Source organism: Bos indicus x Bos taurus, chromosome 4 (genome assembly GCF_003369695.1).
Source record: "Bos indicus x Bos taurus breed Angus x Brahman F1 hybrid chromosome 4, Bos_hybrid_MaternalHap_v2.0, whole genome shotgun sequence".
Classification (NCBI taxonomy): Eukaryota; Metazoa; Chordata; class Mammalia; order Artiodactyla; family Bovidae; genus Bos; species Bos indicus x Bos taurus.
In genome coordinates this window covers 105678555-105705860 of record NC_040079.1, presented here as the reverse complement: position 1 = coordinate 105705860, position 27306 = coordinate 105678555, and the positions used below count along the sequence as shown (strand labels likewise).

At 36.6% G+C, this 27306-nt stretch overlaps 1 protein-coding gene across 1 annotated transcript; it reads right to left on the bottom strand.

Annotated features, from left to right (window-relative positions):
* Window positions 1-1079: 1079 nt before the first annotated feature.
* Window positions 1080-26090, bottom strand: SEM1 (SEM1, 26S proteasome complex subunit). The gene is made up of 3 exons (XM_027540104.1): window positions 25884-26090; window positions 5689-5782; window positions 1080-1277 (listed from the first exon to the last, which is right to left on the bottom strand). The coding sequence occupies exons 1-3, from the start codon at window positions 25957-25959 to the stop codon at window positions 1235-1237; spliced, it is 213 nt and encodes a 70-aa protein (XP_027395905.1). The 5' UTR covers window positions 25960-26090; the 3' UTR covers window positions 1080-1234.
* Window positions 26091-27306: the final 1216 nt, after the last annotated feature.

Sequence of the window (27306 nt, the reverse complement as noted above, 5' to 3'; positions counted from 1 at the left end):
GTGACATGGAGTCTAATGATGCCCTTGTAATCACTGAGCATAATACTGAGGAAATGTACATCGTATTTCTTCACAAGCTACATTAGTATGGCTGCCTGTGCTTCATTATATGATTAAAAAAATCATTTAAAAAAAAGTTTCCAAATTCTGTCTTATTCTTTATTCCATCTGTTCATCTAGTAGTTCCATCTAGTAGACAAAGCAGAGGCATGCTTGTCTTAGAAGAATAAAATTATCTATGTCCAAAATAATTTCAAGGCACACCTCAAATGATATTTCAAGTGCCCAACCCTCTTTTTCATGTCAATATTATCTCATGATACATAAATTTTAGATTTTAAATTACTCAAGAGTACCAATGATTCTACTTGTAAACAAATAACACATTAAAATTGGAAAATATTCCTAATAAAAGCTATATATATTATCTCCATTCTGAATGTTATAAGAATCCTTTACCAAATTAAATCTCCCCATTCACAAAAGTAGATGTGGCAATAGTAACCACTGTGCAGAAATTTAATTGTACTAACTGAATCTGTTATGTAGTATATGAGGATGTATATATGTTAACAAAATATCTGAGTCCACTTCCTCAGTTTTGACAGAGACATCATTCTTAGAACTGTGGTCAAACCACTCTGGATGTTAAGTACTAATAATATTTTATCAACTATTAATATTATTAATGGCTCAGAAACTAATTACAGCAATTTAAAATGACTAATATTTTAAAAACACAGGTTATGAAGGGTCACCTTAGAAATGTCAGTAAATGCCTAAGCTTTCAAAATATAGATGAAATTAAAGTTAAATGTAACTTAAAAGAAGTACCTTATAAATAAGACCAACATTTAATCTATGTGGTTTAAGAGAAGTACTGAATTGGCAATCAGATGAATTCTAGCCTCAAAATCACTTAACCTCTTAGAGCCTCAGTTAACATTAAAAAAAAGAATTCATTAAAAAAAAATTCATTACAAGAAAATTTTGCTGTCTATAATAAAGTTCTGAAAAAAGCACAATCAGAAAATTAATGATTACAGTCAAAAGATGAAGACTTCTGAACCAAACCAAAATTAGATCAAAACATTTATTTTTTTGCATTACAAAAACAAAGATAAATCAAAGCAGGTAATGAAATAAACATTTGTAGGTATCCCAGCCTGGGTTCTCTGTTCTAGAATTTAGTAAACAGTTCAGGTGTAGGTTGCTTCAACACTTCTTCTGGATGCTATGAAGTCTCCATCTTATACCCATGTTTCTCTAGTTCAGCTCTATAAAGACAGACAAAAGAACATCATCACTAGGCATTCTTTATGATAAAGAAAAAAGATAATTTTTTAAAATTACACAATTAATAAATAAATGAGCTAACAGCCTGAACATCAATTTAAAATACTACCAAATAGTTTTACTTTAGTCCCTAAGAAGGAAACTGGATGTGTATCAACATAATGACAATAAAACTGCTTTCCCATTAATAAACCTGTGTTTTATATTCCTTATTTCTCTGATAAATGTATTTATGGAAGAAATGTGAGGGAATTAGTGATATTCTCCAAATACTGTATAATTATTCTATTCATAATAAATATTTAAGCATAAATTTTAAGTATCATTAACCATATGGCTAAGAACACTAGACACTGCTACCAAACTTTCAGGGATTTTTATAATCATACTGTTATTTATCCATAAAGAACAAAGAGATTACTTTTCATACTGACATACGTATCACCGTAACCAAAAGTTATTAATCAAATTTAAAGGTGTGTGAGAATTATTCTGTTAACTATACGTAGGCAAAATAAATACAGTAATATAAAGTATTAAATAAGACTTCTTTTTTAACTTATTATTAACTGAAGGATAACTGCTTTACAATATTGTGTTAGTTCCTGCCATACATCAATATAAATCGGCCACAGGTATATATATGTCCCCTTCCTCTTGAACCTCCCTCCCATCTCCCACCCCTCTAGGATGTCACAGAGCCTGGTTTGCGCTGCCCAAGTCATACAGGATTTTCCCACTGGCTATCTATTTTACCTATGGTATATGCTTCCATGCTACTCACTCCATTCGTCCCACCATCTCCTTTCCCTTTCCTAACTTTAAATATGGATAAAAATTTCAAAAACGTGTACTGGCACAAACACTGTTAAAACATACTTTTTACAATTTTAAGTAATTTTTTCAACCTGAAATTTCAGTCCTGCTGATTTGCACTGTATAAACATTTGCAAAAAAAGGTTTTTAGTCGTATAATCAGTTTCAGTTATTTATTTAAACTACCATTCCAAGTATCACCAGGAACTGATCTGCCACAATTTAGATTTTATAAAAGTTCACAACAAAATTACATGAGGGCCAATTTATAAAACACTGTACAAATGTTAAGTATGATTAATGTGCACAACTATATCACTATATCTAAGATAAAAAGACATTAGTTCTCAAGCGTAATTTAGCTTAGACACTATCACACAATCTAATGTAAATGCAATGCAAAAATTACACGTTAGGAAAAAAAATACATGGTAGGAATGATATATATTATTCATTTCCCCAAACTCATTTCCTTAAAATTTTTAGGTATTTATAATATAAATACTGACCTAAAGTCCATGAATAATATTAAAGCTAGAGCTTATTCATATGAATCATCTTTGTCTTCTGCTCAGGTATAGAGGATGGTATGGGCTGGTGCTGAAACACTGGATTAGGAGTCAAGAGATCAGCACAAGTTTCTGATTCTATCCCTTCCTTTGCTAAATTTAACTAAAATGTTTCAGTTTTCCCCCACCCCAGGAAATTGAAGATTGTAATGCCTGTCCTTCACATGTTTCCTATTTAAAATGAATGTAATATCTTAAACAATAGCTTCTGCTGCCTTTAAACAAAATCAATGTAGATTATTCATTCTCCCTTATTTTACAACGACAACAACAACAAAAAAAACACCCAAGATTCAATCTAAGATTTAGGTAGTAAGTCACCAAATTCACTCAGCTTTGTGTGTGTCTTTTCCCTCATGACAGGAGGTAGAGACCAATTATATTTATAAACTCTCTACACATGGACATCACCAGATGGCCAACATCGAAATCAGACTGATTATATTCTTTGCAGCCAAAGATGGAGAAGCTCTATATAGTCAGCAAAAACAAGACAGGGAACTGTCTGTGGCTCAGATCATGAACTCCTTATTGCCAAATTCAGACTGAAACTGAAGAAAGTGGAGAAAACCACTAGACCATTCAGGTATGACCTAAATCAAATCCCTTATGACTATACAGTGGAAGTGAGAAATAGATTTAAGGGACTAGATCTGACAGACAGAGTGCCTGATGAACTACAGACGGAGGTTCATGACATTGTACAGGAGACAGGGATCAAGACCATCCCCCAGAAAAAGTAAAAATGTAAAAAAGCAAAAAAGTAAAATGGCTGTCTGAGGAGGCCTTACAAATAGCTGTGAAAAGAAGAGAAGTGAAAAGCAAAGGAGAAAAAGGAAGATATACCCATTTGAATGTAGAGTTCCAAAGAACAGCAAGGAGAGATAAGAAAGACTTCCTCAGTGATCAGTGCAAAGAAACAGAGGAAAACAATGGAATGGGAAGGACTAGAGATCTCTTCAAGACAATTAGAGATACCAAGGGAACATTTCAAACAAAGATGGGCTCAATAAAAGACAGAAATGGCATGGACCTGACAGAAGCAGAAGATATTAAGAGGTGACAAGACTACACAGAAGAACTATACAAAAAAGAGCTTCACGACCCAGATAATCACAATGGTGTGATCACTGACCTAGAGCCAGACATCCTGGAATGTGAAGTCAAGTGGGCCTTAGGAAGCATCACTACGAACAAAGCTAGTGATGGTGATGGAATTCCAGATGAGCTACTTCAAATCCTAAAAGATGATGCTGTGAAAGTGCTGCACTCAATATGCCAGCAAATTTGGAAAACTCAGCAGTGGCCACAGGACTGGAAAAGGTCAGTTTTCATTCCAATCCCAAAGAAAGGCAATGCCAAAGAATGCTCAAACTACCACACAATTGTAAAGTAATGTTCAAAATTCTCTAAGCCAGGTTTCAGCAATACGTGAACCCTGAACTTCCAGACATTCAAGTAGGTTTTAGAAAAGGCAGAAAAACCAGAGATCAAATTGCCAACATCTGCTGGATCATCAAATAAGCAAGAGAGTTCCAGAAAAACATCTATTTCTGCTTTACTGACTATGCCAAAGCCTTTGACTGTGTGGATCACAATAAACTATGGAAAATTCTGAAAGAGATGGGAATACCAGACCACCTGACCTGCCTCTTGAGAAATCTGTATGCAAGTCAGGAAGCAACAGTTAGAACTGGACATGGAACAACAGACTGGTTCCAAATAGGAAAAGGAGTACGTCAAGGCTGTATATTGTCACCCTGCTTATTTTACTTATATGCAGAGTACAGCATGAGAAACGCTGGGCTGGAAGAAGCACAAGCTGGAATCAAGATTGCCGGGAGAAATATCAATAACCTCAGATATGCAGATGACACTACCCTTATGGCAGAAAGTAAAGAAGAACTAAAGAGCCTCTTGATGAAAGTGAAAGAGAGTGAAAAAGCTGGCTTAAAGCTCAACATTCAGAAAACTAAGATCATGGCATCTGGTCCCATCACTTCATGGCAAATACATGGGGCAACAGTGGCTGACTTTATTTTTTTGGGGATCCAAAATCACTGCAGATGGTGATTGCAGCCATGAAATTAAAAGACGCTTGTTCCTTGGAAGGAAAGTTATGACCAACCTACACAGCATATTAAAAAGCAGAGACATTACTTTGCTAACAAAGGTCCGTCTAGTCAAGGCTATGGTTTTTCCTGTGGTCATGTATGGATGTGAGAGTTGGACTATAAAGAAGGCTGAGTGCAGAAGAATTGATGCTTTTGAATTGTGGTGTTGGAGAAGACTCTTGAGAGTCCCCTGGACTGCAAGGAGATCCAACCAGTCCATCCTAAAGGAGATCAGTTCTGGGTGTTCACTGGAAGGACTGATGTTGAAGCTGAAACTTCAATACTTTGGCTACCTGATGAGAAGAGCTGAATCATTTGTAAAGACCCTGATGCTGGGAAAGATTGAGGGCGGGAGGAGAACAGGACGAGAGAGGATGAGATGGCTGGATGGCATTACTGACTCGATGAACATGAGTCTGAGTGAACTCCGGCAGTTGGTGATGGACAGGGAGGCCTGGAGTGCTGCAATTCATGGGGCCGCAAAGAGTCGGACACGACTGACTGAACTGAACTGCACATGAATATGAAAAAGTACATTCCCAACACGTCAATCTCCATCCCTGTTTGAGAATCACTAATACATTGGGTCTGAGTACTTCAAGATTCTAATTTCTGCTGATTTGTTCAATATTGGTAGAAAATTAAAAGTGACAGAATTAAACCCACAAGGATAAAAAAGACAAATATGCTTCTATTTAACTACTTTTATAAAGAAACCAGAAAGAACAAAAGTTCTATGCAATTACCCAAAGAGTTCATGTTTAGAAACATAAGAGATGAAGGCAATGTATCTTACTTTTCATAATTCAGAAATATTTCAAAGGTCAATTTCATATATTTTACAAATTCCATACTTAGAATACTAAGCTATATAAATTTTGAGTTAAACTTACCTTAACTGATTGGAGAAGTCATCCTCTACGTTGTCATCATCCCAATTATCCTCCCAGACATGTGCATCTTCATCTTCATCTAAACCAGCCCAGTCTAAAAAACAGAAACAGATGCTAAGCATTTCTCATACATTATTTCCATAAAGAGAAAAGCTTCAGAAAGCTTGCTACTTAAGAATCTCTCAATTCAAAACATCTAAAACCATATTTATGAGATATAGAAATCTTCCTCTTTACATCTCAATTGATGCTATCTTGTCTTCTCAATTTTTGAATTTGCAGATAATCTAAAATAGTAGTTAATACAAAAAATTCTATTTGCCATGAAAATTTATTATAACTTCAGGAGGATATTTTACTGTTGATTTTTCCTTGGGCTTATTTTTATAAGGTCTATTACACAGTCGTTCAAAACACAGCACCAGTAACACTAAAGTAAGTTGAGCAGCAGGAAGAGATCAGCCTGGAATTCAAAACTGCTAAAAAAAAAAAAGAAAGATAACTCAGGGCTTCCCTGGTGGCTCAGTGGTGAGCCAGTGCCCATGAAGGAGACATGAGTTTAATCCCTGGTCTGGGAAGATCCCATATACCACAGAGCAGCTAAACCAGTGTGCCCAAACTATTGAGCCCATGTTCTGGAGCCCAGGAAGTGCATCTACTGAAGCCTGCACACCCTAGCATGTTCCACAGAAGACAATCCACTGCTATGAGGAGCCTGTTCACCATAGCTAGAGAAAAGGGCATGCAATATAGAAGAACTAGCAAAGCCAAAAATAAATAAAAAGATAACTCATACACAAATAGTAAAAAGCAGAATATTTTCTTAAATACGGTTGTAAAATTGTCTTAGAGAATGTCCTTATTAAGATATGCATGCTGAAATATTTAAGAACCAAGTGTCATTTTGTTGTGTTTACTTGCAAATGCTTCTCAAATATATATATACACACACACACTGCTGCTGCTAAGTCGCTTCAGTCGTGTCCGACTCTGTGCGACCCCATAGACAGAAGCCCACAAGGCTCCCCCATCCCTGGGATTCTCCAGGCAAGAACACTGGAGTGGGGTGCCATTTCCTTCTCCAATGCAGGAAAGTGAAAAGTGAAAGGAAGTCGCTCAGTCATGTCCAACTCTTAGCGACCCCATGGACTGCAGCCCACCAGGCTCCTCCATCCATGGGATTTGCCAGGCAAGAGTACTGGAGTGGGCAAGTGCCATTGCCTTCTCCAATACACACACACAAATATATATATTACATCATACTTTGATAGAAACAAAGTAAATATGAGAAAATGCTAACTAATGAAATGTGGGTGTTCACTGACCTTTTTTTGAGGTATAATTGACATATAACAGTAGGTGTTAGCATACATTATTTGACATTTGTATACACTGAGAAATGATCACCACAATGAGTTGAATTAAAATCCATAACCAGCATACACATTTTTTTCCTTGTGATGAGGACTTTTAAGATCTACTCTCCTAGCAACTTTCAAACATGCCACAGAGTATTAGTAACTACAGTCACCATGCTATACATGACATTCTCATGACTTAAATAACTGCAAATGTGTACCTTTTGATCCCTTCACCCATTATACAACCCCTTTTTGTGCCCTCAAAAACTTCTACAGGGTTCAAAGTTTCAAAATCTGAGAAAAACAGCTTTTAAAAAACCAGTCTGGATATCACCTCTGGAAGCCTTCCTAATTCCCTCTCTTCCTTCAGTTAAGGTCCCCTCTTTCATGTATATCTCTATCACAACACCTACACACTGTACAATCCTAATTCTCAGTTTATATGTCTATATCCATTCCGAGCATCTGAGCTCCTTAAGAGTAAAAATTTTTATTTATCTCTATACTCTTAGCTACATGATACCTGTTGTGCATATGCTTATGTTGTGAAAGATTCAAAAGAACTAAATCGATCTTGCATATTTTTGTTTGATCCCATCCCCTCCAAAAACAGTAAGCATGTGTCACACTCACTCTTAAATGTGTCCTACTAGGGCTTCCCTGGTGACTCAGATGGTAAAGAATCTGCCTGCATGTGGGAGACCTGGGTTCAATCTCTGGTTAGGAAGATCTCCTGGAGAAGGAAAGGGCAATGAACTCCAGTATTCTTGCCTGGAGAATCCCAGGGACAGAGGAGCCCGGTGGGCTACAGTCCATGGGGCCACAGAGAGTCCGACACGACTTAATAACACTTCAATAGTTCATGAAGGAAATAATCTCTTTTAATTTAACAAAATGGCAGCAATAATAGGGAGGGGGAGAGTAAGTAGATTTTTGAGTTGAAATGAAAAGGACTTAATGAATAATTGTGAGAGTTGAAGGAGAAAGGATAACTAAGATGCCTCCCAAGTTTCTGGTTTGGAAAACCAGGTAAATGGAAGTATTTTCTTCTGTATGTTGACAAATGGCATTTAAAATTTTTTGTTAGGTACATAATATGATAAATATAATACCAATATGAACCATTGCTGAATAGCTTAAAATCTGTATGTGCTTTATAAGAAAAGCCTAACTCATTCCTTTTCTTATTGGTTTTTTTTTAAGATTAAAATGTTCTTAGCTATGTTTCTAATAAGTAACTACTATCATGAATTATTAGTGGTCTTTTTCTGTCCTCCTTACTCTATACTTACCTTCCACTGATGCCCAAAATGACTACCACTATTTACATAAGCAAATATTCAAACATTCAGGTAGGAAGCATATTTTATTAAATTTGGAACTCTAATATCTAGAGTTGAGTACTGGGCACATAGTGTGTTAGCTGCTCAGTCACATCGGACTCTTTGCTACCGCATGGACTCTAGCCCACCAGGCTGCTCTGTTGATGGGATTCTGCAGGCAAGAATACTAGAGTGGGTAGCCAATCCCTTCTCCAGGGGACCTTCCTGACCCAGGGATTGAACCCAAGTTTCCTGCATTGCAGACAGATTCTTTATCATCTGAGCCACCAAGAAAGCTCAGAGTAGGCACTCAAAAAAATGTTGGATAAATGGAACTACGTTTCTCAAATTCTCTTCCTCTGAGTGGTCAATCTCAGGGCAGTGGGTGGTTCCAGTGGAATCAAGAGTATAAATTTCAAGACAGAAGAGATAATAATATCATGTGTTGTGAATGAGTCATGTAAAATTCTCAACTGTATTTACTGTAAGAATACATGATCATCTCTTTCAGTGCTCCCTGAAGAGAGATCATATGGGAAATTTCTTTACGATATCAGTGCCTAAAAAGATGGAAGTTTCTCTCAAGCATTTTATTTCAGGTTCCTAGGAAGTTTAGGCAAATGTATTGGCAATGGCAATGTGTGTGCTCACTTGTGTTTTAATCACCTATATAGGGTAGTGAATAAGGCATTCATTAGTAAACTTTCAATAATGGAAAATACTGATTTTTATCTGCATAAATATTTTTGCATATTCCAGAAATATTATTATTCTCAAAGAGGAAATATTTTTAATGATCTAAATTCAAATCCTATTACTATTCTCTGAGGTCCTTAACAACAGTAATATTTAACAGTACTAAATATTAACTACATCTCAAAATTAAGTTGACTGGGCTAGAGATACCCTTACATGTTCTCCTTTCTTACAGAAGTACCTTTCAAATTAAAATTTTTTATTCTGTTTATGAATCCACCTATAGTTTATAGTGAGTACAGATTAAGAAGTTAGAGAAAAGAAAATCACATTTAGGATTTCCTTCAGTCTATGGGAAGAGCGCTCAGAAAGCTAACGCAACCAAATTTGAAAAAAAATAGTGTATTGAGGGACTTCCTGGGAGGTCCAGTGGTTACGACCCTGTGCTTCCACTGTAGAGGGCACAGATTCCATCCTTCGTCAGAGAATGAAGTCCTGGGGCCACACAGTTTGGCCAAAAAAGAAAAGGATATCTATTTCCAAGGTTAAAGATGAAAAAATAACATTTCTTAACATTCATGAACAAGCAAACTGACTTAGTTAAGTCAAGAGTTAATCGTTAGGTACAGGGATAAAAGAGTACTGTTATTCTCATATTGTCATTGCAATCAATAAACTGTTTACTCCCTAAATTCTTATATACAAATTTTCTTTTTATTCTTCTAAGAGCAAAGAAATCTCAGAAAGAAGGGAGCTGTTTTAAGGCAAAAAATAAAGAAATTGCAGCATTACGTATACAACAGGAACATTAAGATAGTATGGGTTGCAGCCTGAATCAAATTTTAAATTAAAAAGGAGCTCAGAGTAGATATATTTCTCTAAAACTAAATCACCAAAAGTCAACCTCATGATTTTATCTTTTAATTAAAATTCAATAAGGGACTTCAAATCACAGAAATTCAAATTCTTGAATGTTGAACCTATAATGGAAAAATGCAATCCATTATCTCTTTTATGACAAACCTAGACAAGTGTGTTAAAAAGCAAAGACATCACTTTGCCAACAAAGGTCCATCTAGTCAAGGCTTTGGTCTTTCCAGGAGTCATGTATGGATATGAGATCTGGACCATAAAGAAGGCAGACCGCCGAAGTATTGATGCTTTTGAACTGTGGTGCTGGAGAAGACTCTTGAGAGTCCCTTGGACTGCAAGGAGTTCAAACCAGTCATTCCTAAAGAAATCAACCCTGAATATTCATTGGAAGGACTGATGCTGAAGCTCCAATAATTTGGCCACCTGATGTGAAGAACTGACTCACTGGAAAAGACCCTGATGATGGGAAAGATTAAAGGCAGGAGGAGAAGGGGACTACAGAGGATGAGATGGCTGGATGGAATCACTGACTCGATGGACATCAGGTTGAGCCACCTCCAGGAGTTGGTGATGGACAGGGAAGCCTGGCATGCTGCAGTCCATGGGGTCATGAAGAGTCATACATGACTTGGCAACTAAAAAACACCAAAATCCCTTTTACAGCAAGTGAATAACAACTATAAAATGTTATTCATCCTCATCCCCTCCAGTCTTCCTATAACCTATAGCTCTGAGCTATCTAATAGTACTAATAGACAGCTTAGGATTTTTTGTTTCTTGATTTAATTTCACTAACACCTTCCAGTATAAAAAATCCATACAAAATCATTTTATTAAATCAATGTAGCAAAATTTGGCTTTATACCTCAAATTTTTATAAAATGACTGAAGATTATTTAAAATTGCAGAATTTTGGAAACAGAGAAAGCCTTAGAGATCACTATATAGCATACCGCTCTTTGGAAACCACCACCATTACTACTACCAAAAAAAAAAAAAAACAAAGAGAGAGAGAGAAAGAGACTATTTTACCAGAAAATATTTACTAACTTTTTTTCTAACATTATTTCATGACCTCAAATTCCAGATTTTAAACATATTTGAGTTAAGCCTAGAAATAGGAATTGTTAAAAGAAGCATCTATTTTACTAATATTTTAAAGAATCTTTATAAAGATATCTAATAGAGTTTAATGTTCCAAAAAATAAGTTGAGTATATTATGATTTGATTAATTTGATACATAAATACATTAATTAGAATATAATACATGATCTTGAGTAAAAGAGATGACATAGGCTCAAGTCACAACTGATCTTTAAGGTTCTAAGACACCAAACCTCACATCTGCCTGAACCACTTCTAACTAACCAGTTTCCTAAAATTTTAAGAAAATGATTATATATCAAAAGATTCAGGTCAGAAATATAACAAGAACATTTATTTCACATTTCTCTCTTAATCTTGTAAGTTTACCCTTTCGAGAACAATTAAAATACAGGGCCCACAGGAACTTTTAATCTAATTATGATTTGATTTAAAGTGTTGATTTCAGGGAATTCCCTGAAAGTCCAGTGGTTAGGACTCCATGCTTTCATTGCCAAAGGCTGGGTTCAATCCCTGGTTGGGGAACTAGGATTCCACAAGCTGTGAGGTGTGGCCAAAAAAATAAATAAAAAATAAAACACTGATTTTAATATTGTTATTACTTGTGTCACTAAATTATCTTCAAGATGGCTTTAATTCTTTTAACCTTAAGAGATTAAAAAAAACTGTTAATTTGTACTTTATTGCTTCAGATAAGAAGCAATCTAGAATAAGAAACATAAAAGATTCAATAACTTATTTTGTAGGAGGTCCAATTCTTAACTCTTTCACATACTAATAATATGGGAAATATTAGTTTGAACACTATCTTTTTTGGGGGGAGGGCGTCACTGCAGCATGCAGGAATCTGTTTCCTGACCAGGGATCAAATCAACACTCTCTGCAGTGGAAGTGTGGAGTCTAAAATACTGGACTGCCAGGGAAGTCCCTGAACAGTGTCTTTTTAAAAATTTTAAGACTAGCACAATTTTCACTTTATCAAGTTGAATTCTGATGATTATTTAGCATAAGAGTCACACATCTCTTTCTCTGTTAACAACTCTTTCATTTAACTTTAATGGCAAGAAAAGGAAAGGAAAGTAGAAATAAAGTCCCAAGAAAAAGAAACTGGCTCACAAATGGAGAAAAAACAGTATTGCGATCAAGATTTTAGGTAGAACACACACACACAAAGACTCATGACAATAGCTCTATATTTCTTAGGTATTATTATATAGTACTTTATAATTATGTCTGACACTAGGGAGCATACAAAAACAAACCAGAATCTATAAACTATTTTAAACGAAAACTGTAAATAAAGATTTTCTTTATTATCTAGGAATGTACTGAATGAACTATATTACATAAAAAGTTTAAATAGGGTATAATATCCCCAAATTTATTTCCAACTCTTTTAAGTCCTCCATACAATACATGTCACAATATATATAAACTACAATATATGTAAATGCAACTAAATGAGTATGCAACATGAAAACGTGATTGATTAATCTCTGAATTTGGCAGACTTCTCTTGCAAAAAATCTCTGAACTGTGTTTACTTTTCCATTATAACACTGCATTGATAACCACGCAATCTTAATTACTTTTAAAGCATTAAACTCACAAATACTTTTTTTTTAAAAAAGGGCAAAATAATAAAAATCAAACAAGGGTATCTGATTTATGTCTAATGCCCTCCTTCAATACACAGATGACTATAAAGTACACACTGTATCTTCAACACTAAATGCACTGCCAAGGTTGTGATTAATCATTTAAATAACCACAGCTGTGTTTACTTCAGTGTGCAGACCTCCAGATGTGTACTGGTAAAAAAAATTACCATATTTTAAGAAGTCAGAATTGGAAATAACCAATAACAGATGCCTAATACATAAGTTTCTAGCAATCCTTAATTATTTGAGACTTTGCCCCAAATTTGGCTTTGTTCACAGTTGCCAGTGAGAATTATATCTTTGACTAGCTTTAAATTTCAAAAATCAGAGTTATCAAAGATCCCAATACTTCATCTAAGTATTACCTTGACATTTAAGTATGAAAAAGTTTTTCTCTCAATGTTTTTAAAAGTATTTACTCTCCCCACTCTCCAACATACATTCGGAAATTTCTTGAAAGTATGAAGTATATCACTTGGGAGAAAAGTAAAGAGGAAATTCTATTTATACCAAATAGGGTTGCAAATGTTCTATTTTACAGCGATTTTCAGGAGCATCAAACTCTCATTCATTCCTTAACAGTAAAACTACTCTGAATATAAACTAACTAATCTCCAACAAAGTTCCTTCAAATAAAAAATGTGCATGTATATACAGAACATTACAAGAAGAAAAATATAAAAGAAACAAAGGAAAGTTCAAAAAAGTTTTAAATTGTACATTCATCACCATAGGTGAGACAGCAATAGTTGCAAATAGCATCATTACAGTCATAAATATGATAATAAAGCCACACTACATTTGGTCATTCTGAGATAAATTTATACATGTTCCTGCTTAAGTTGCATAAAACATATCACACTTTTTTTTATAAAATTTCATTTCTGTAGGTTATCATGGTACAAAAACATCTCCATACCCAGTAGCTAGGAAATCACCGCCAGCATAGCACCATTGTACTATACCTAAATTTTCTCCAACAAGGATCAAAAATGTCAGTGGAGAACTTCAGAGCAAACAACAAAGTCTTAAACGATGTTGCTACCAGACTACTGGTGAGTTTTCAGTTGTTTGTGGTTCAGAATCTGAAACAGAGGCCCAAGATAACTTACATCAGATCAGATCAGTCACTCAGTCGTGTCCGACTCTTTGCGACCCCATGAATTGCAGCATGCCAGGCCTCCCTGTCCATCACCAACTCCCGGAGTTCACTCAGACTCATGTCCATCAAGTCAATGATGCCATCCAGCCATCTCATCCTCTGTTGTCCCCTTCTCCTCCTGCCCCCAATCCCTCCCAGCATCAGGGTCTTTTCCAATGAGTCAACTCTTGGCATGAGGTGGCCAAAGTACTGGAGTTTCAGCTTTAGCATCATTCCTTCCAAAGAAATCCCAGGGCTCATCTCCTTGCAGTCCAAGGGACTCTCAAGAGTCTTCTCCAACACCACACTTCAAAAGCATCAATTCTTCGGCGCTCAGCCTTCTTCACAGTCCAACTCTCACATCCATACATGACCACAGGAAAAACCATAGCCTTGACTAGATGAACCTTTGTTGGCAAAATAATGTCTCTGCTTTTGAATATGCTATCTAGGTTGGTCATAACTTTTCTTCCAAGGAGTAAGCGTCTTTTAATTTCATGGCTGCAGTCACCATCTGCAGTGATTTTGGAGCCCAGAAAAATAAAGTCTGACACTGTTTCCACTGTTTCTCCATCTATTTCCCATGAAGTGGTGGGACTAGACGCCATGATCTTCGTTTTCTGAATGTTGAGCTTTAAGCCAACTTTTTCACTCTTGTCTTTCACTTTCATCAAGAGGCTTTTGAGTTCCTCTTCACTTTCTGCCATAAGGGTGGTGTCATCTGCATATCTGAGGTTATTAATATTTCTCCCAGCAATCTCGATTCCAGTTTGTGTTTCTTCCAGTCCAGCGTTTCTCATGATGTACTCTGCATATAAGTTAAATAAACAGGGTGACAATATACAGCCTTGACGAACTCCTTTTCCTATTTGGAACCAGTCTGTTGTTCCATGTCCAGTTCTAACTGTTGCTTCCTGACCTGCATACAAATTTCTCAAGAGGCAGATCAGGTGGTCTGGTATTCCCATCTCTTTCAGAATTTTCCACAGTTTCTTGTGATCCACACAGTCAAAGGCTTTGGCATAGTCAATAAAGCAGAAATAGATGCTTTTCTGGAACTCTCTTGCTTTTTCTATGATCCAGCGGATGTTTGCAATTTGATCTCTGGTTCCTCTGCCTTTTCTAAAACCAGCTTGAACATCAGGAAGTTCACGGTTCACATATTGCTGAAGCCTGGCTTGGAGAATTTTGAGCATTAGTTTACTAGCATGTAAGATGAGTGCAATTGTCTGGTAGTTTGAGCATTCTTTGGCATTGCCTTTCTTTGTAATTTTTCTTACATTTTTTTAAAAAGGAAGTTCAAACATAATTCCTTTCATCAATAATTAAACATACCTGGCTTAAAACTCAACATTCAAAAAACTAAGATCATGGCATCTAGTCCCATCACTTCATGGCAAATACATGGGGAAAAAATGGAAACAGTGACAGACTATTTTCTTGGGCTCCAAAATGATTGTGGACTGTGACTGCAGTCATGAAATTAAAAGACACTTGCTCCTTGGAAGAAAAGCTATAACAAACCTAGACAGTATATTAAAAAGCAGAGACATCACTTTGCCAAGAATGGTACATACAGTCAAAGCTATGGTTTTTCCAGTAGTCATGTACGGATGTGTGAATTAGACCATAAAGAAGGCTAAGTACCAAAGAACTGATGCTTTTGAATTATGGAGCTCCAGAAGACTCTTGAGGGTCCCTCAGAGCAAGGAGTTCAAGTCAGTCAATCCTAAAAGAAATCAACCCTGAACATTCATTGGAAGGACTGTTGCTGAAGTTCCAATACTTTGGCCACCTGATGCGAAGAGCTAACTCACTGGAAAAAGACCCTGATGCTGGGCAAGATTGAGGGCAGGAAGAGAAGTGGGCAACAGAGGATGAGAAGGTTGGATGGCATCACCAACTCAATGGATGTGAGTTTGAGCAAACACTGGGACGGGGAAGCCTGGTGTGCTGCAGTTCATGAGATCACAAAGAGTCCGACATAACTTAGCAACTGAACAACAACAATATATGTTGTGTGTGTGTGTGTGTGTGTGTGTATCAGATTCCACTACAAACACACTGACTTTGATCCTCTTTGTTGATTAGTGCTTTAGTTCTCTTGAATTCTATAAAATTCCCCAAAGCCATTAACTATTCTTATCTTTTCCACCATCGGTCTTTCCACTAGTCATGGAAGTGCAAAATCACAATCCCTGATTTTTCCTATTCCCACACTCTGTATCAAACTAGTTGCCAAAGCTTCCTTGCTATTTCTGAATCATTCTTTCCTAATAACAACCTACTACAGGCCCTTAGTCCTAACTAAGCTATTTGAACAATTTGCTAATTAGCTTCCCTGACTCTTTCTTTCTATCCTTTCAAATTAATTCTGCTGGGTTAATTTTTCCTAAACTGCCTATTGCCTAAGGAAACTTACACATATCAAACAAACAATCCCCCCCTTCTCATCTACCTAAGGATCAGGTCCAAACTGGTCATGTGGCTTAAAGCTTTCCATGATTAGGCCCCAAACTACCTGCGTGTGCAACTATTTCACAGTCAAATGAAACACACGTACACACTGATTTTATACCTCCAAGAATGTACTCCTCTTTTTTTCTGGAAATCCCTTTCCTACATTTCTACATTTTGAAAGCTCTGTTCAAATGTTACTGCCTCACATGGTACACAACTGGAAATAATTTCCCTTCTTTTAAACTGCTGCTGCACTTTACTATCAACGGCTTAATCCCACACCACCAGTAATTCTCCTTCCACTGGTAGGAAACCAAGCAAAATCTTACCCAGAAACCCAACAGATAAACACAGTCAAAAGCAAAGGTGTTCTGGTTTAATTGGAGGTAGGGAGAGAAAGGCTTGGAGCCCTCCCCATAGGATAAGCACCTGCAAAATACTAAAAAGCGCAAGCCTGGCATGAAAACTTACTGATCCATATCTCCACTGACATTTATATCACTAAATTCAAAGGCAAATATCTACCTGAAGAGTCAAATTTGACTCAATGCAGCTTCTAGTTAACTTTGTCCTTGGTTAAGTTATTTTGCTGAACCCCAATTATAAAACTGTCATTAGGCTGCTATGAGGATTACACAAGACTATTTAAAGCACTTTGTACTGATAAATGGCAGCTAGAATCATTCTCATTCTGCATCTTTCAGTGCCAGATTTATAGGAAACACTCTACAAACATATATCCAATTAGTAAGTTATTTATTACATGCTAACCACTGCAAGGAAACTTAAGGGGTGATTGAGGTAAAAGAGAGAAAATGGGTCCAGAATAAAGATAATACTATTTCTACCAAGCATTACATCAATAATAGAACAGAAAATTGGAAAAAAAAAAGTATTTGGTGAATTTTTAATACTACAGAAGAGTATAAGTATAGTTTTTGAAACTTCTATTTTTCCCTCATTTTCACTGTTCATCACATCTTTCAATGGATTATGCTTAAAAACATTACTACTTAACGCTGAACACTATTTAAATCACAACTGCTTAATACTTCTTCATTCCACTAAGTTAAATAAATAAGCAAATAGTTTTTCCAAGTAGTTTTACTGTTTAATATCCTGAGTCACACCTCTCACAAAGCTCTGGCAAGCACCAGTATCTTGATTTGGGGTTTTTTCATTCCACTGTATTTCTTTATATCTCCTGTACACATTCTTAAAACAATGTATGCCAGTATATATCTTCATATTTTATGTAAATAACCAACTATTTTTTAAAGTACTTTTGGAAAAACTTTTGACAATGTTTTTTAATTTGTAAGTTTTTAATACTAAAAAATAATCAAATAACCCACAAACTCAACAAGCTTAATTTTGGATACATCTAAAATTACAAAATATTTATCAAAAATGGTTCAAATTAAATAAATACCAAACATGCAAAAATCCAAATCCTTAAGATTAGGAGGGAGAAAAAAAGGGGGGGACTAATGTTCACTGAATACCAACTTTGTGCCAAATTCTATGCTGTACATAAAATATATCATTCTTATGGACTGAATGCTTGTGTCAAACCCTGAAATTTATAAGTTGAAGCCCTAATCACTCTCATTGTGATGGTATTTGGAGATGGGGACTTTAGAAGGTAATGAGGGTAGTATGAAATCATGAAAGTAGAGTCCTCATAATGAAATTAGTGTTACTAGAAGAGAATCCAGAGAGCTCTCTCTCTATCCTGTAAGCATATGGTAGGAAGGCAACAATCTGCAAGCCAGGATGAAAACCCTCGCCAGGTACTGAACAGGTATTGAACTTAATCTTGGACCTCTCACAATCCAAATTGAAAGAAAATTAATTATTATTAAGTCACTCAATCTACAGTATTTTGTTATGGCAGCTCAAACAGACTAACACAATCAAATAATCCTTACATGTCTCTAATCATTATCCACAAATTATACGAAGGAACTGAGGATTAAGAAGGTAACAATTCAAGAAAAAATGCAATGGTTAATGTCACTCAAAGAAATAAATCCAAATCAAAATGATGCAATTCCATTTTCATCCCTCAGGTTTGTAAAGACTAAAATGTTTAATATGGAGTGTAGGGAGCCTTCTGAGGGAAAAGGTGAACTATAGTTGGAGAAGGAAATGGCAATCCACTCCAGTCTTCTTGCCTGGAGAATCCCATGGACAGAGGAACCTGATGGGCTACAGTCCATGGGGGTTTGCAAAGAGTCGGAAACGACTGAGCACCTAAACACTTGTAAATGGCAATTTGAGACTATGTCAAAATTCAAAAGGTATCTGGTTCTGAATAAGGTGTCAGAGCCCAAGCAGAGCCAGGAGTGCATTCCTGTGGAGGGGCAGTGTTGTGTGGTTGCTGTGTCATAGCCAAGACAGAGTGAAGAAACCATCTAAGACTAGAGGAAGGAGAGGTGACAGTGGCCTGGCATACAATGTTGAAGCCCAAGTGAGATAACAAGGGGATTTGTGGGGTGGAGAGGGCAACAAACATTGGTTAGGAAGGATAATCACCCAATAGACAATTATTTATGATAACAGGAGCCAGGTTTCTCACTATTGGGGAAGAAAGTCACAAATGTGGAAAGGGAATAAACTAGAATGAGCTCTATGGTGTTGAACTGTAAACTAGAGATATCTATCTGAACTTCTGGTTTAATATAAGCACATACATAAATAGATGTAAAAGAATACACACACACACACACACACACACACACACACACTTGTGTATTTCCTAGCTCCTTCCATTGAGAGTGTCTCAAAAGTCATTAGCACAACTGGAGGTTAAGACCTTGCCATCCAAGTATTCTCCACCAAAACGAATGCAGCTTAAAGGAATGGTTGATTCCAGGACTGGAACAGGAAAAGATAAGATTAGCTTGAAATAATTTGTTGTATCAGAATGTTATGAAATGCACAAAGAATGATGATGACATCAAAAGGTCACAGAAGACAGCTTGCTGGGATTTCTGATGTTCAAATTTGGGACAACCTAAAGATCAAAATAAATAATAGCCACAAATTATAACCAACTGAATGAGAATCCATGAATCTGTACTGATACAAATATACAAACGAATAAACTCAAAGTCTGATAATGAGTGGAAAACTATATTTACATAGGTTCAAAGTCCCTCTCGGTAAAATACCTATTAATTACAAAGGGAAAATGTGTAATCTAACAATGGAAAAGAATCACAGATGCTAACTTAATAAAGAGATTATCAACAATGGAATAAATGAGTGTTAATTTATTCCATTGTTAATAGTTGGAATGATAGTTGGAATAACTATCCAACTATCCTAAGAATTTATCTTACAAATAAGAACAAAAGCAAAGATATAAGGATATTCATCTCAATATATTCTGTAACAGAAAAAACAAAGCATAAAAACAAGCAAACAAAAAACCTAAAACTACCTAGGTATCAATAAATACTTATAGAATATTTAATGTGCATACAATGAACTAGTAGAACACAACTGATAACTATCATGTTGGATAGTTATTCCAACTATTCCGTGTTAGTTGGAATAACTATCATGTTCCACCTGACAGGATGCAGTGGAAACACAACATCACTACTATGATACTCCTACCAAGGTACAGAACCTCAATCTACTTATATAGAAATATGAGCCAATCCTAAGTTGAGAAACATACTATAACTTGCCTGTAATCTTCAAAAGCATCAAAATCATAAAAGTCAAACAGAGACACCTGCTGTAGACTGAAGAGGACAAGAGGTACACAGAAGAGACAACTGAATGTAATCCATGATTTTAATCAAAATATTACTGTAACAACTGGAGAAATCTGAAAGGTACCTGTGGATTAGATGATAGTTATACATCTGTGTGTTAATTTCCAATTTTGTATATTGTATTGAGGTTATGTCTTTGTAGGACATACACATTAAAATATGTAGAGGTGATGAACATCAGGTTGGCAACTTACTCTCAAGTAGCTGGGGTGGGGGGAGTTGTTTGTATTATACTTTCAATTATTCTGTAAGTTTGTAATTTTTTAAAATAAAAATTATATTTCAAAATTAAAAATGAATTTTGAGTTGATCTGACAACTTCTAAGAATTTATCTTACAAGAACAAAAGCAAAAATATAAGAATATTGACCTCAATATATTCTGTAACAGAAGAAAACAAAGCATAAAAACAAGCAAACAAAAAAACCTAAAACCACTAGATATCAATATTTATAGATTATTTAATGTGCATACAATAGACTAGTAGAACACAACTATTAAAAAGCATGAGATAGATGTTTATATTAATGTGACACATGTCCAAGATATAAACGTAAAAGCAAGTAGAAAAACAGTATATAAAATACTGTCCTTTGTGAGGAAATATACAAACACACACACATATCTCATATATAAACTCTAGAAGGACATTAAAAGAATTGTTTAACTGGTTATACTGAAGCATGGGAATTGTTTTTGGGGAAAGCAGGAGAAACAGTGCTTTCACTTTTAAATTTATACCTTTTTTAGGTTTAACTTTTAAATAAACAGCTACTTATACAATCATCCTATATATTCTGCTGCAAAAATATTTTAAAGAATTTAAGTAACTACTACAAGTTGACACCTTGAAAGTTGATGAATGGTGGATTCTGAACCTAAGTCTGATCCTAGATTCCATCTTGGGGCTCAAAAACTTTCTTCTTGCATATGATTACCATGAACAGAAATCACATATGGACTTTAGCATGTATTGTATTTATTTTTAAAATATATATATAAGACTGAGGCATGGCCCGCTCTTTTTAGTATTATTATTTGGCTGCGCCGGATCTTGGTTGTGGCATGCGGGATCTTTAGTTGCAGCACTGGAACTCGGTTGCGGCATGCAGGATCTAGTTTCTTGACCAGTGATGGAACCCGCACCCCCTGCACTGGGAGCTCAGTCTTAGCCACTAGACCACCAGGGAAGTCCCTCACTATTATTTATCTTTTTTCTTAAAAGATTTTAGTTAACATAATTCTACGTTTCTTGCTACTACCATGCAATTAATTTAAACATGATTTAATTTATGTGTCCATTACACCAAAGCCCTTCTGGTTCTAAGTAAACTGACTAGTATAGTATCTGGCATGGGATTAGCTGTATCTACTTGCAACATTTAAGATTTTAAGGAACCTTCTTGTTGAGAATTTAGCTCAGTTGGTATCCAATGTTCACATAAATATTTCTCAGTGACATTTTTCATAGGACAACTCCTCCTTGAGCAGGACTGGTCTATGCATAGCAGGTATTTAAAATCCTTGATCTTTATCCACTATATGCTAACAGTTATTTTACTTTCTCACTAGACAAATGAATGTGATATCCAAAAATACTCCCCTGGTTAAGAACCACACTATAAGATATCCTACTTTGTTAGGCACAGGCCAAAGTGCCTCAGTTATTCCACAATGCTAATACTAGCATTAGGGAACCATCAGACACATGTTCAATCCCTGGGTTGGGAAGATCCCCTGAAGGCGGAAATGGCAATCCACTCCAGTATTCTTGCCTGGCAAATCCCATGGACAGAGGAGCCTGGCGGGCTACAGTCCACAGGGTCGCACAGAGGCAGACACTACTGAATCAACTTAGCACACAGTCTGCTTCAGCTAGCACAGCAGTTCCACTGACTTATAGAAAAGTTACAGACTACTAAGTGTAACAGTATTTTCTTGTAAACATCATTGCTTCTGAAGGCAAAATCAGGTTCATTTTAAATATTCTTTTCCCTCAAAAAAGGGGGGGAACCTCTCAATTCTGGCACAGGAAGAAGCGAATAAAAGAACTTAAAGGCCCACTTGCACTTCCCATTTTTATTCACACCACTTCTCACTGTTAGAGAAATGAGATTAATGAAAATATTTTAATAGCTTTTATGTCTGATTTGCAATGTTTAAAATTTCAAATATATTAGAGTAGTTCGATTTTAGGTGCCACCCTGCTACTACTAACCTAGCTATAAGATCTTGACAAATGCTAGCTTCTCTTGACTTTAAGTTGCTTTCCAGTTCTAAAATTCTAACCATTCCAAGCCTCCAAAACTATTAAGATCATTCTCAAAATGTGGAAAGTCTTCCAATAAAGCCTATACTCAAGCAGTTTAAATAGTCAAGAAGCTGCAGAACTCACAAAGATTCTAAACATGATTTTTAACAGTTTCTGTTTATGACCAGATTACATATCCACCATTAGAATCGTGAGGACTAACAATGTAATACAGATCCACAGTTTTAAAGTTTAAAATAGTCCGGAGAGTAAACCCTTGTGTGTCCCTTCATTTGTAGATATTTTCTCATCTGTAATCTTTTTGTTTAGTTTATGGTTTCCTTTGCTGCAGAAGCTTTTCAGTTTAATTAGATCTCATTTGATTATTTTTATTTTCATTCTAAATTATAAAAAGGAGCATTTGTTCCCTCGCACCTTCAGAAAATCACATGTTACACCTCACCCTGAAGAGCACCTATTCAGAAGAAACAAAGAAGTCTCCATGAAAACACCTTATTTTAGTTTCCTTTCTAAAACAGAAATTCCCTTTCCTTATGATTGAATTGACACCCTACCAAACACATTCTTATCCAGAATGAGATGAAGCAACAACACCCTCAAAAGACCTACAATCCTTTAGTCAAACCAAAGATACACAATTTCAGTAATGGCTTTCATGAAATGGGCTCTTAACTGAAAGCTACCCTAGATAATGGACATCATCCACTTTCTGGAGCATAGAACCCAACAGGCTATTGAAAGTAAGACCTCCTATAAACCAAACAGATGATTATAGGCAATTTTAAGCATTATCTGCTAGCAAGTTTATCAATGGCATATTTACCATAAAAACAATCACAAGGAAAAGAATCTCCAAAGAAGGGAAAAGACTTGAAAAGTAATTCAGGGCGCTAATAGCTGATCTGAAAACTGAAATACTGAAAGATTCAAAACGGGCCAGTTTCAAAGTAGTGCTTTCAACAGTACATCTCTGACTCTACCTGTTTGAAATATAAGCTGGAGAAAAAACAAAAATCTGAACGTGCAAAGGCATTTCAAATGTTATTTCTCAATCTCAACAGAAAGTTTCCTGAATGAATTAAGTTCTACATATTCAAACCTAAAGATGATAAATTTTCTGTTAGGTGACCAATAAATGGTGAGTTACTAATGCTAACAAACCAGTCTATTGTGAGAGAGAAAACCAGTCTGTTTAGAGGGAAAAAAATTCTTTGCTTTTCCTTTTAACTTTAATAAGATTTTTTTTTAACATATGTAACTACCAATATTTTGGATAAATTGATGCTCACAACATAAACTTAGTACAAGAATAACATATTCTGCAAAAACTGATCAAAGTTGCTGAAACATCATATGTATCATCAGGTACACAATTACCTTTGAAAAAGTGAAAGTGAACTCGTGCCTGACTCTCTGCAACCCCATGGACTGTAGCCTACCAGGCTCCTCTGTCCACGGAATTTTCCAGGCAAGAGTACTAGAGTGGTTTGCCATTTCCTTCTCCAGGGAATCTTCCCCACTCAGGCATCAAACCCAGGTCTCCCACATTGTAGGCAGATGCGTTACCATCTGAGCCACCATACTTTTTAAGCAGTCAATTCTCAAGTACTAAACATAGGTTCATTCATTCAACAAGCATTTACTGACCATCTACCATGTCCCAGGCACTTTGCTAAACGTTAGGGATTTAGGCTGAACTTTGCTTGGGTTGGGGACTCAAAGACCTTTCAGATGCCGACAACCACTTAATGACACACTTTTACAATCTCTGAGCCTCAGTTTCCTTAGAGTTGTGAAAATTAGAGTATAAAATGTAGATAAAGTGCCTAATATTGTATCTTGTATCTGATAAACAATGAATAAATGCTGCTGCTACTGCTAAGTCACTTCAGTCGTGTCCGACTCTGTGCGACCCCATAGACGGCAGCCCGCCAGGCTCCCCCGTCCCTGGGATTCTCCAGGCAAGAACACTGGAGTGGGTTGCCATTTCCTTCTCCAATGCATGAAAGTGAAAAGTGAAAGGGAAGTCACTCAGTCGTGTCCGACTCTTAGGGACCCCATGGACTGCAGCCCACCAGGCTCCTCTGTCCATGGGATTTTCCAGGCAAGAGTACTGGAGTGGGGTGCCATTGCCTTCTCTGGAATAAATGCTAACTATATCAAATATTAAGTTTGAGTTATAAGCAGATACTAATCTCAATAAGCCAATTTTCTACTAGGCAGCTGACAGTTAAGGATTATGAACCAACCTGAAAGTGAGATCAAGAAAATATGTCTGGACAGATAAATCCACTACCAAAACAAAACACAATACAAAATGAATCCCAGAACTGAAAATAAATGTACTTTTGAGTTAGTTTATGAGTTTGTGTAGTATGTGCTCTAATGTCGTCTTCCACTAAACAGAATACACTATAAATTAAAATAACAAATGCTACAGCTATGTGGTTTTATGCACAGTAGTACAACTTGGGAAAATTTTGGTGACGCAATAACTGTTTAACAGATTTGTTCAACATCAACCCCAATTCTCTACCACTTTCAGAAAAGCCACTCCTGTCATTAGGAGACAAAATTTACCCTATGCATAACAATTAGTCCATAAAACCCAATTAATTTTGGAAATCTAACTGGCAACAACGATCTAACAAACAGAAGCAATACGGCTAAAGAGTGCTAGTGTCAACTGAACCACCTGTCCATTTTTTCGAGCCAGTTATGCAACACTGGGCACGTTTCTTAACTTTTCTAAGCTTCTGTTTGTTTATCTGAAAAATGTTAATGCCAGTTACTACTTACTAGACTTGTGAAAATGAATCAAGTTAATACAAGCAAAACACTCAAGACAAGCAACCACTCAATCACTGTTACCTATTTGCTATTACCTACAATGAGATAACTAAAGTTCCTCTTGGCAACCAAGAAGCTAACAAAAATGCAGACGTCTTAGGATTTTATAAATCCTAAAACTTTAAGTGATCAAAAATGAATGAGGAACAAGAGAAAGGCAATAACGGGTATTAAGCATCGACACCTGATCCTCCCATTCTACTCAACAGGCTTCATGTGTGAAATCCTGAAAATAAGCAGCACTGGTCTAACTAGGAACAATTTAACTCTGGAAGGGTTCAAGGCAAAGGAAGACTGCTAAAACAAATAACAACAGTAACGACAACAATAAATAAAGGGAAAAGAGATTACGTAGATACGAACTAGGTGGCGGGTAACCGAGCTGAAGCGTAATAGGACACACCACCCCGGATTTGGGCTGGGGAACCACCGTGGCTCCTCCCAGTGAGGAAACAGAACATTCAGCCTCACTGCTGAGGTGAATCCCACCGTGACACTCCGCCCCGAAGCCAGCCGTGAAGGGTCGAGCGAGCAGAGAGCCTCGAGTCCCAACAGCACGGTCCTCACTTCCCACCGGCGCCCCCCGGCCGGGCCCTTCTACTCGCACCGCCTCCACTCGGAGGCCTGAGTCACGGTCCACGAGGCCCAGGGGCCGCGGCCTACCTTCCGCAGGGAACTCCTCGAACTCGTCGTCCTCCTCCAGGAGACCCAAGTCTACCGGCTGTTTTTTCTCTGACATCGTGACCCCAGGAGCCCTAAAGCTCTCAGGCCAGTAAGAAAGTTCGAGCCCTCGTTCTTCCTCACCGCAGCGACCTCCGCCGTTGCCGCCTCTATGCTGACTCTACCATAGAGATACGGGAGAAGAGCAACCGGGTAGCGCAAGGAATGCTGGGATACTGGAGGTCCGCCCAGCGCTTCCTGCGGGTTTAGCAGTTATTCAGAGTTATAAAGATGGATTGTTTTGTGCCTTTACTATTTTACCCGGACTCCCTGACTTGACAAATTGAGAAACAGGGTAGGTTTCTCTGACTGGAAAAGACTCATAATGTGTGGAAAAAATAAACACCGTTACTTGGTTTAGGCTGAGGGATGAAGTATCGGCTAAAGTTCGTCAAAGGTCGGCCAGCCAAGTGCAGGTTCTTAAATTAGATTAACTCCACCCTTAAACCAGTTCCCTAACCATGAAATTAAAAGTCTCCACATCACAGAAAATTCAGATTCAGAAAGAACAGCCTGCATCACTCAGGTAGTGCTAAACAATCCAAAGGCAAGTTTGTTTGCCTGACTTTAATCTCCAAGCTTTTTCATTGTTCAGTTTTCTTCTGTCTTGTGCTTAAGCTATGGTAAATACCCTGCTAAACAGTGTGCTGTGTATATGTGTATGTAGTAACTAATTTACAAGGTATTAGAATACTATGTAAAACTATACATGTGACATTTTTTGCTGTTCTAAATATGTCGTTTTTAATTTTTCAAATATGGAGTATTATTTTAAATATAGTAGTGAACTACATAAAACTTTAGATGATATGTGTATATGTAGTATACAATGTTGGGCTTCTCTGGTGGCTCAGACGGTAAAGAATCTGCCTGCAATGCATTAGACTTGGGTTCTATCCCTGGGTTGGGAAGATCCCCTGGAGAAGGGAGTAACTACCCATTGCAGTATTCTTGCCTGGAGAATTCTATGGACAGAGGAGCCTGTGGGCTACAGTCCATGAGGTTGCAAAGAGTGGATGTAACTAAGCAACTAACACAGGTAGTAGTATAGAGGAGTTGTTTTATAATACCCTATTAATAATTGGGTATTATTGTAGGTTTTGATGTATTGTTATGTATTTAAGTCACATTCCTTCATTCAACATTATTTTACATGATGTACCAGGCAGTGTGCTGAAAATCAAACATAGAGGCCTTCCTTCAAGGAGTTCATATTCCACTCAGAGACATGTAAACAGGTAAATCATAGTGAAATGTAATACATTTGAATCTTTATTTTAAAATAAAATTGAGAAATGAACAGAATGCATGCACATACAGACAATGGAGCAATGAAATAAGAGCACAAATTTGGACCAGAATTTGG

Coding starts and splice junctions, on each gene's coding strand:
- SEM1 (XM_027540104.1), bottom strand. CDS start 25,959: ATGTCAGAGAAAAAACAGCCGGTAGACTTGGGTCTCCTGGAGGAGGAC. Junction 5,783..25,883: donor CGAGGAGTTCCCTGCGGAAG/GTAGGCCGCGGC, acceptor TCTGTTTTTTAG/ACTGGGCTGGTTTAGATGAA. Junction 1,278..5,688: donor GACTTCTCCAATCAGTTAAG/GTAAGTTTAACT, acceptor CTGTCTTTATAG/AGCTGAACTAGAGAAACATG.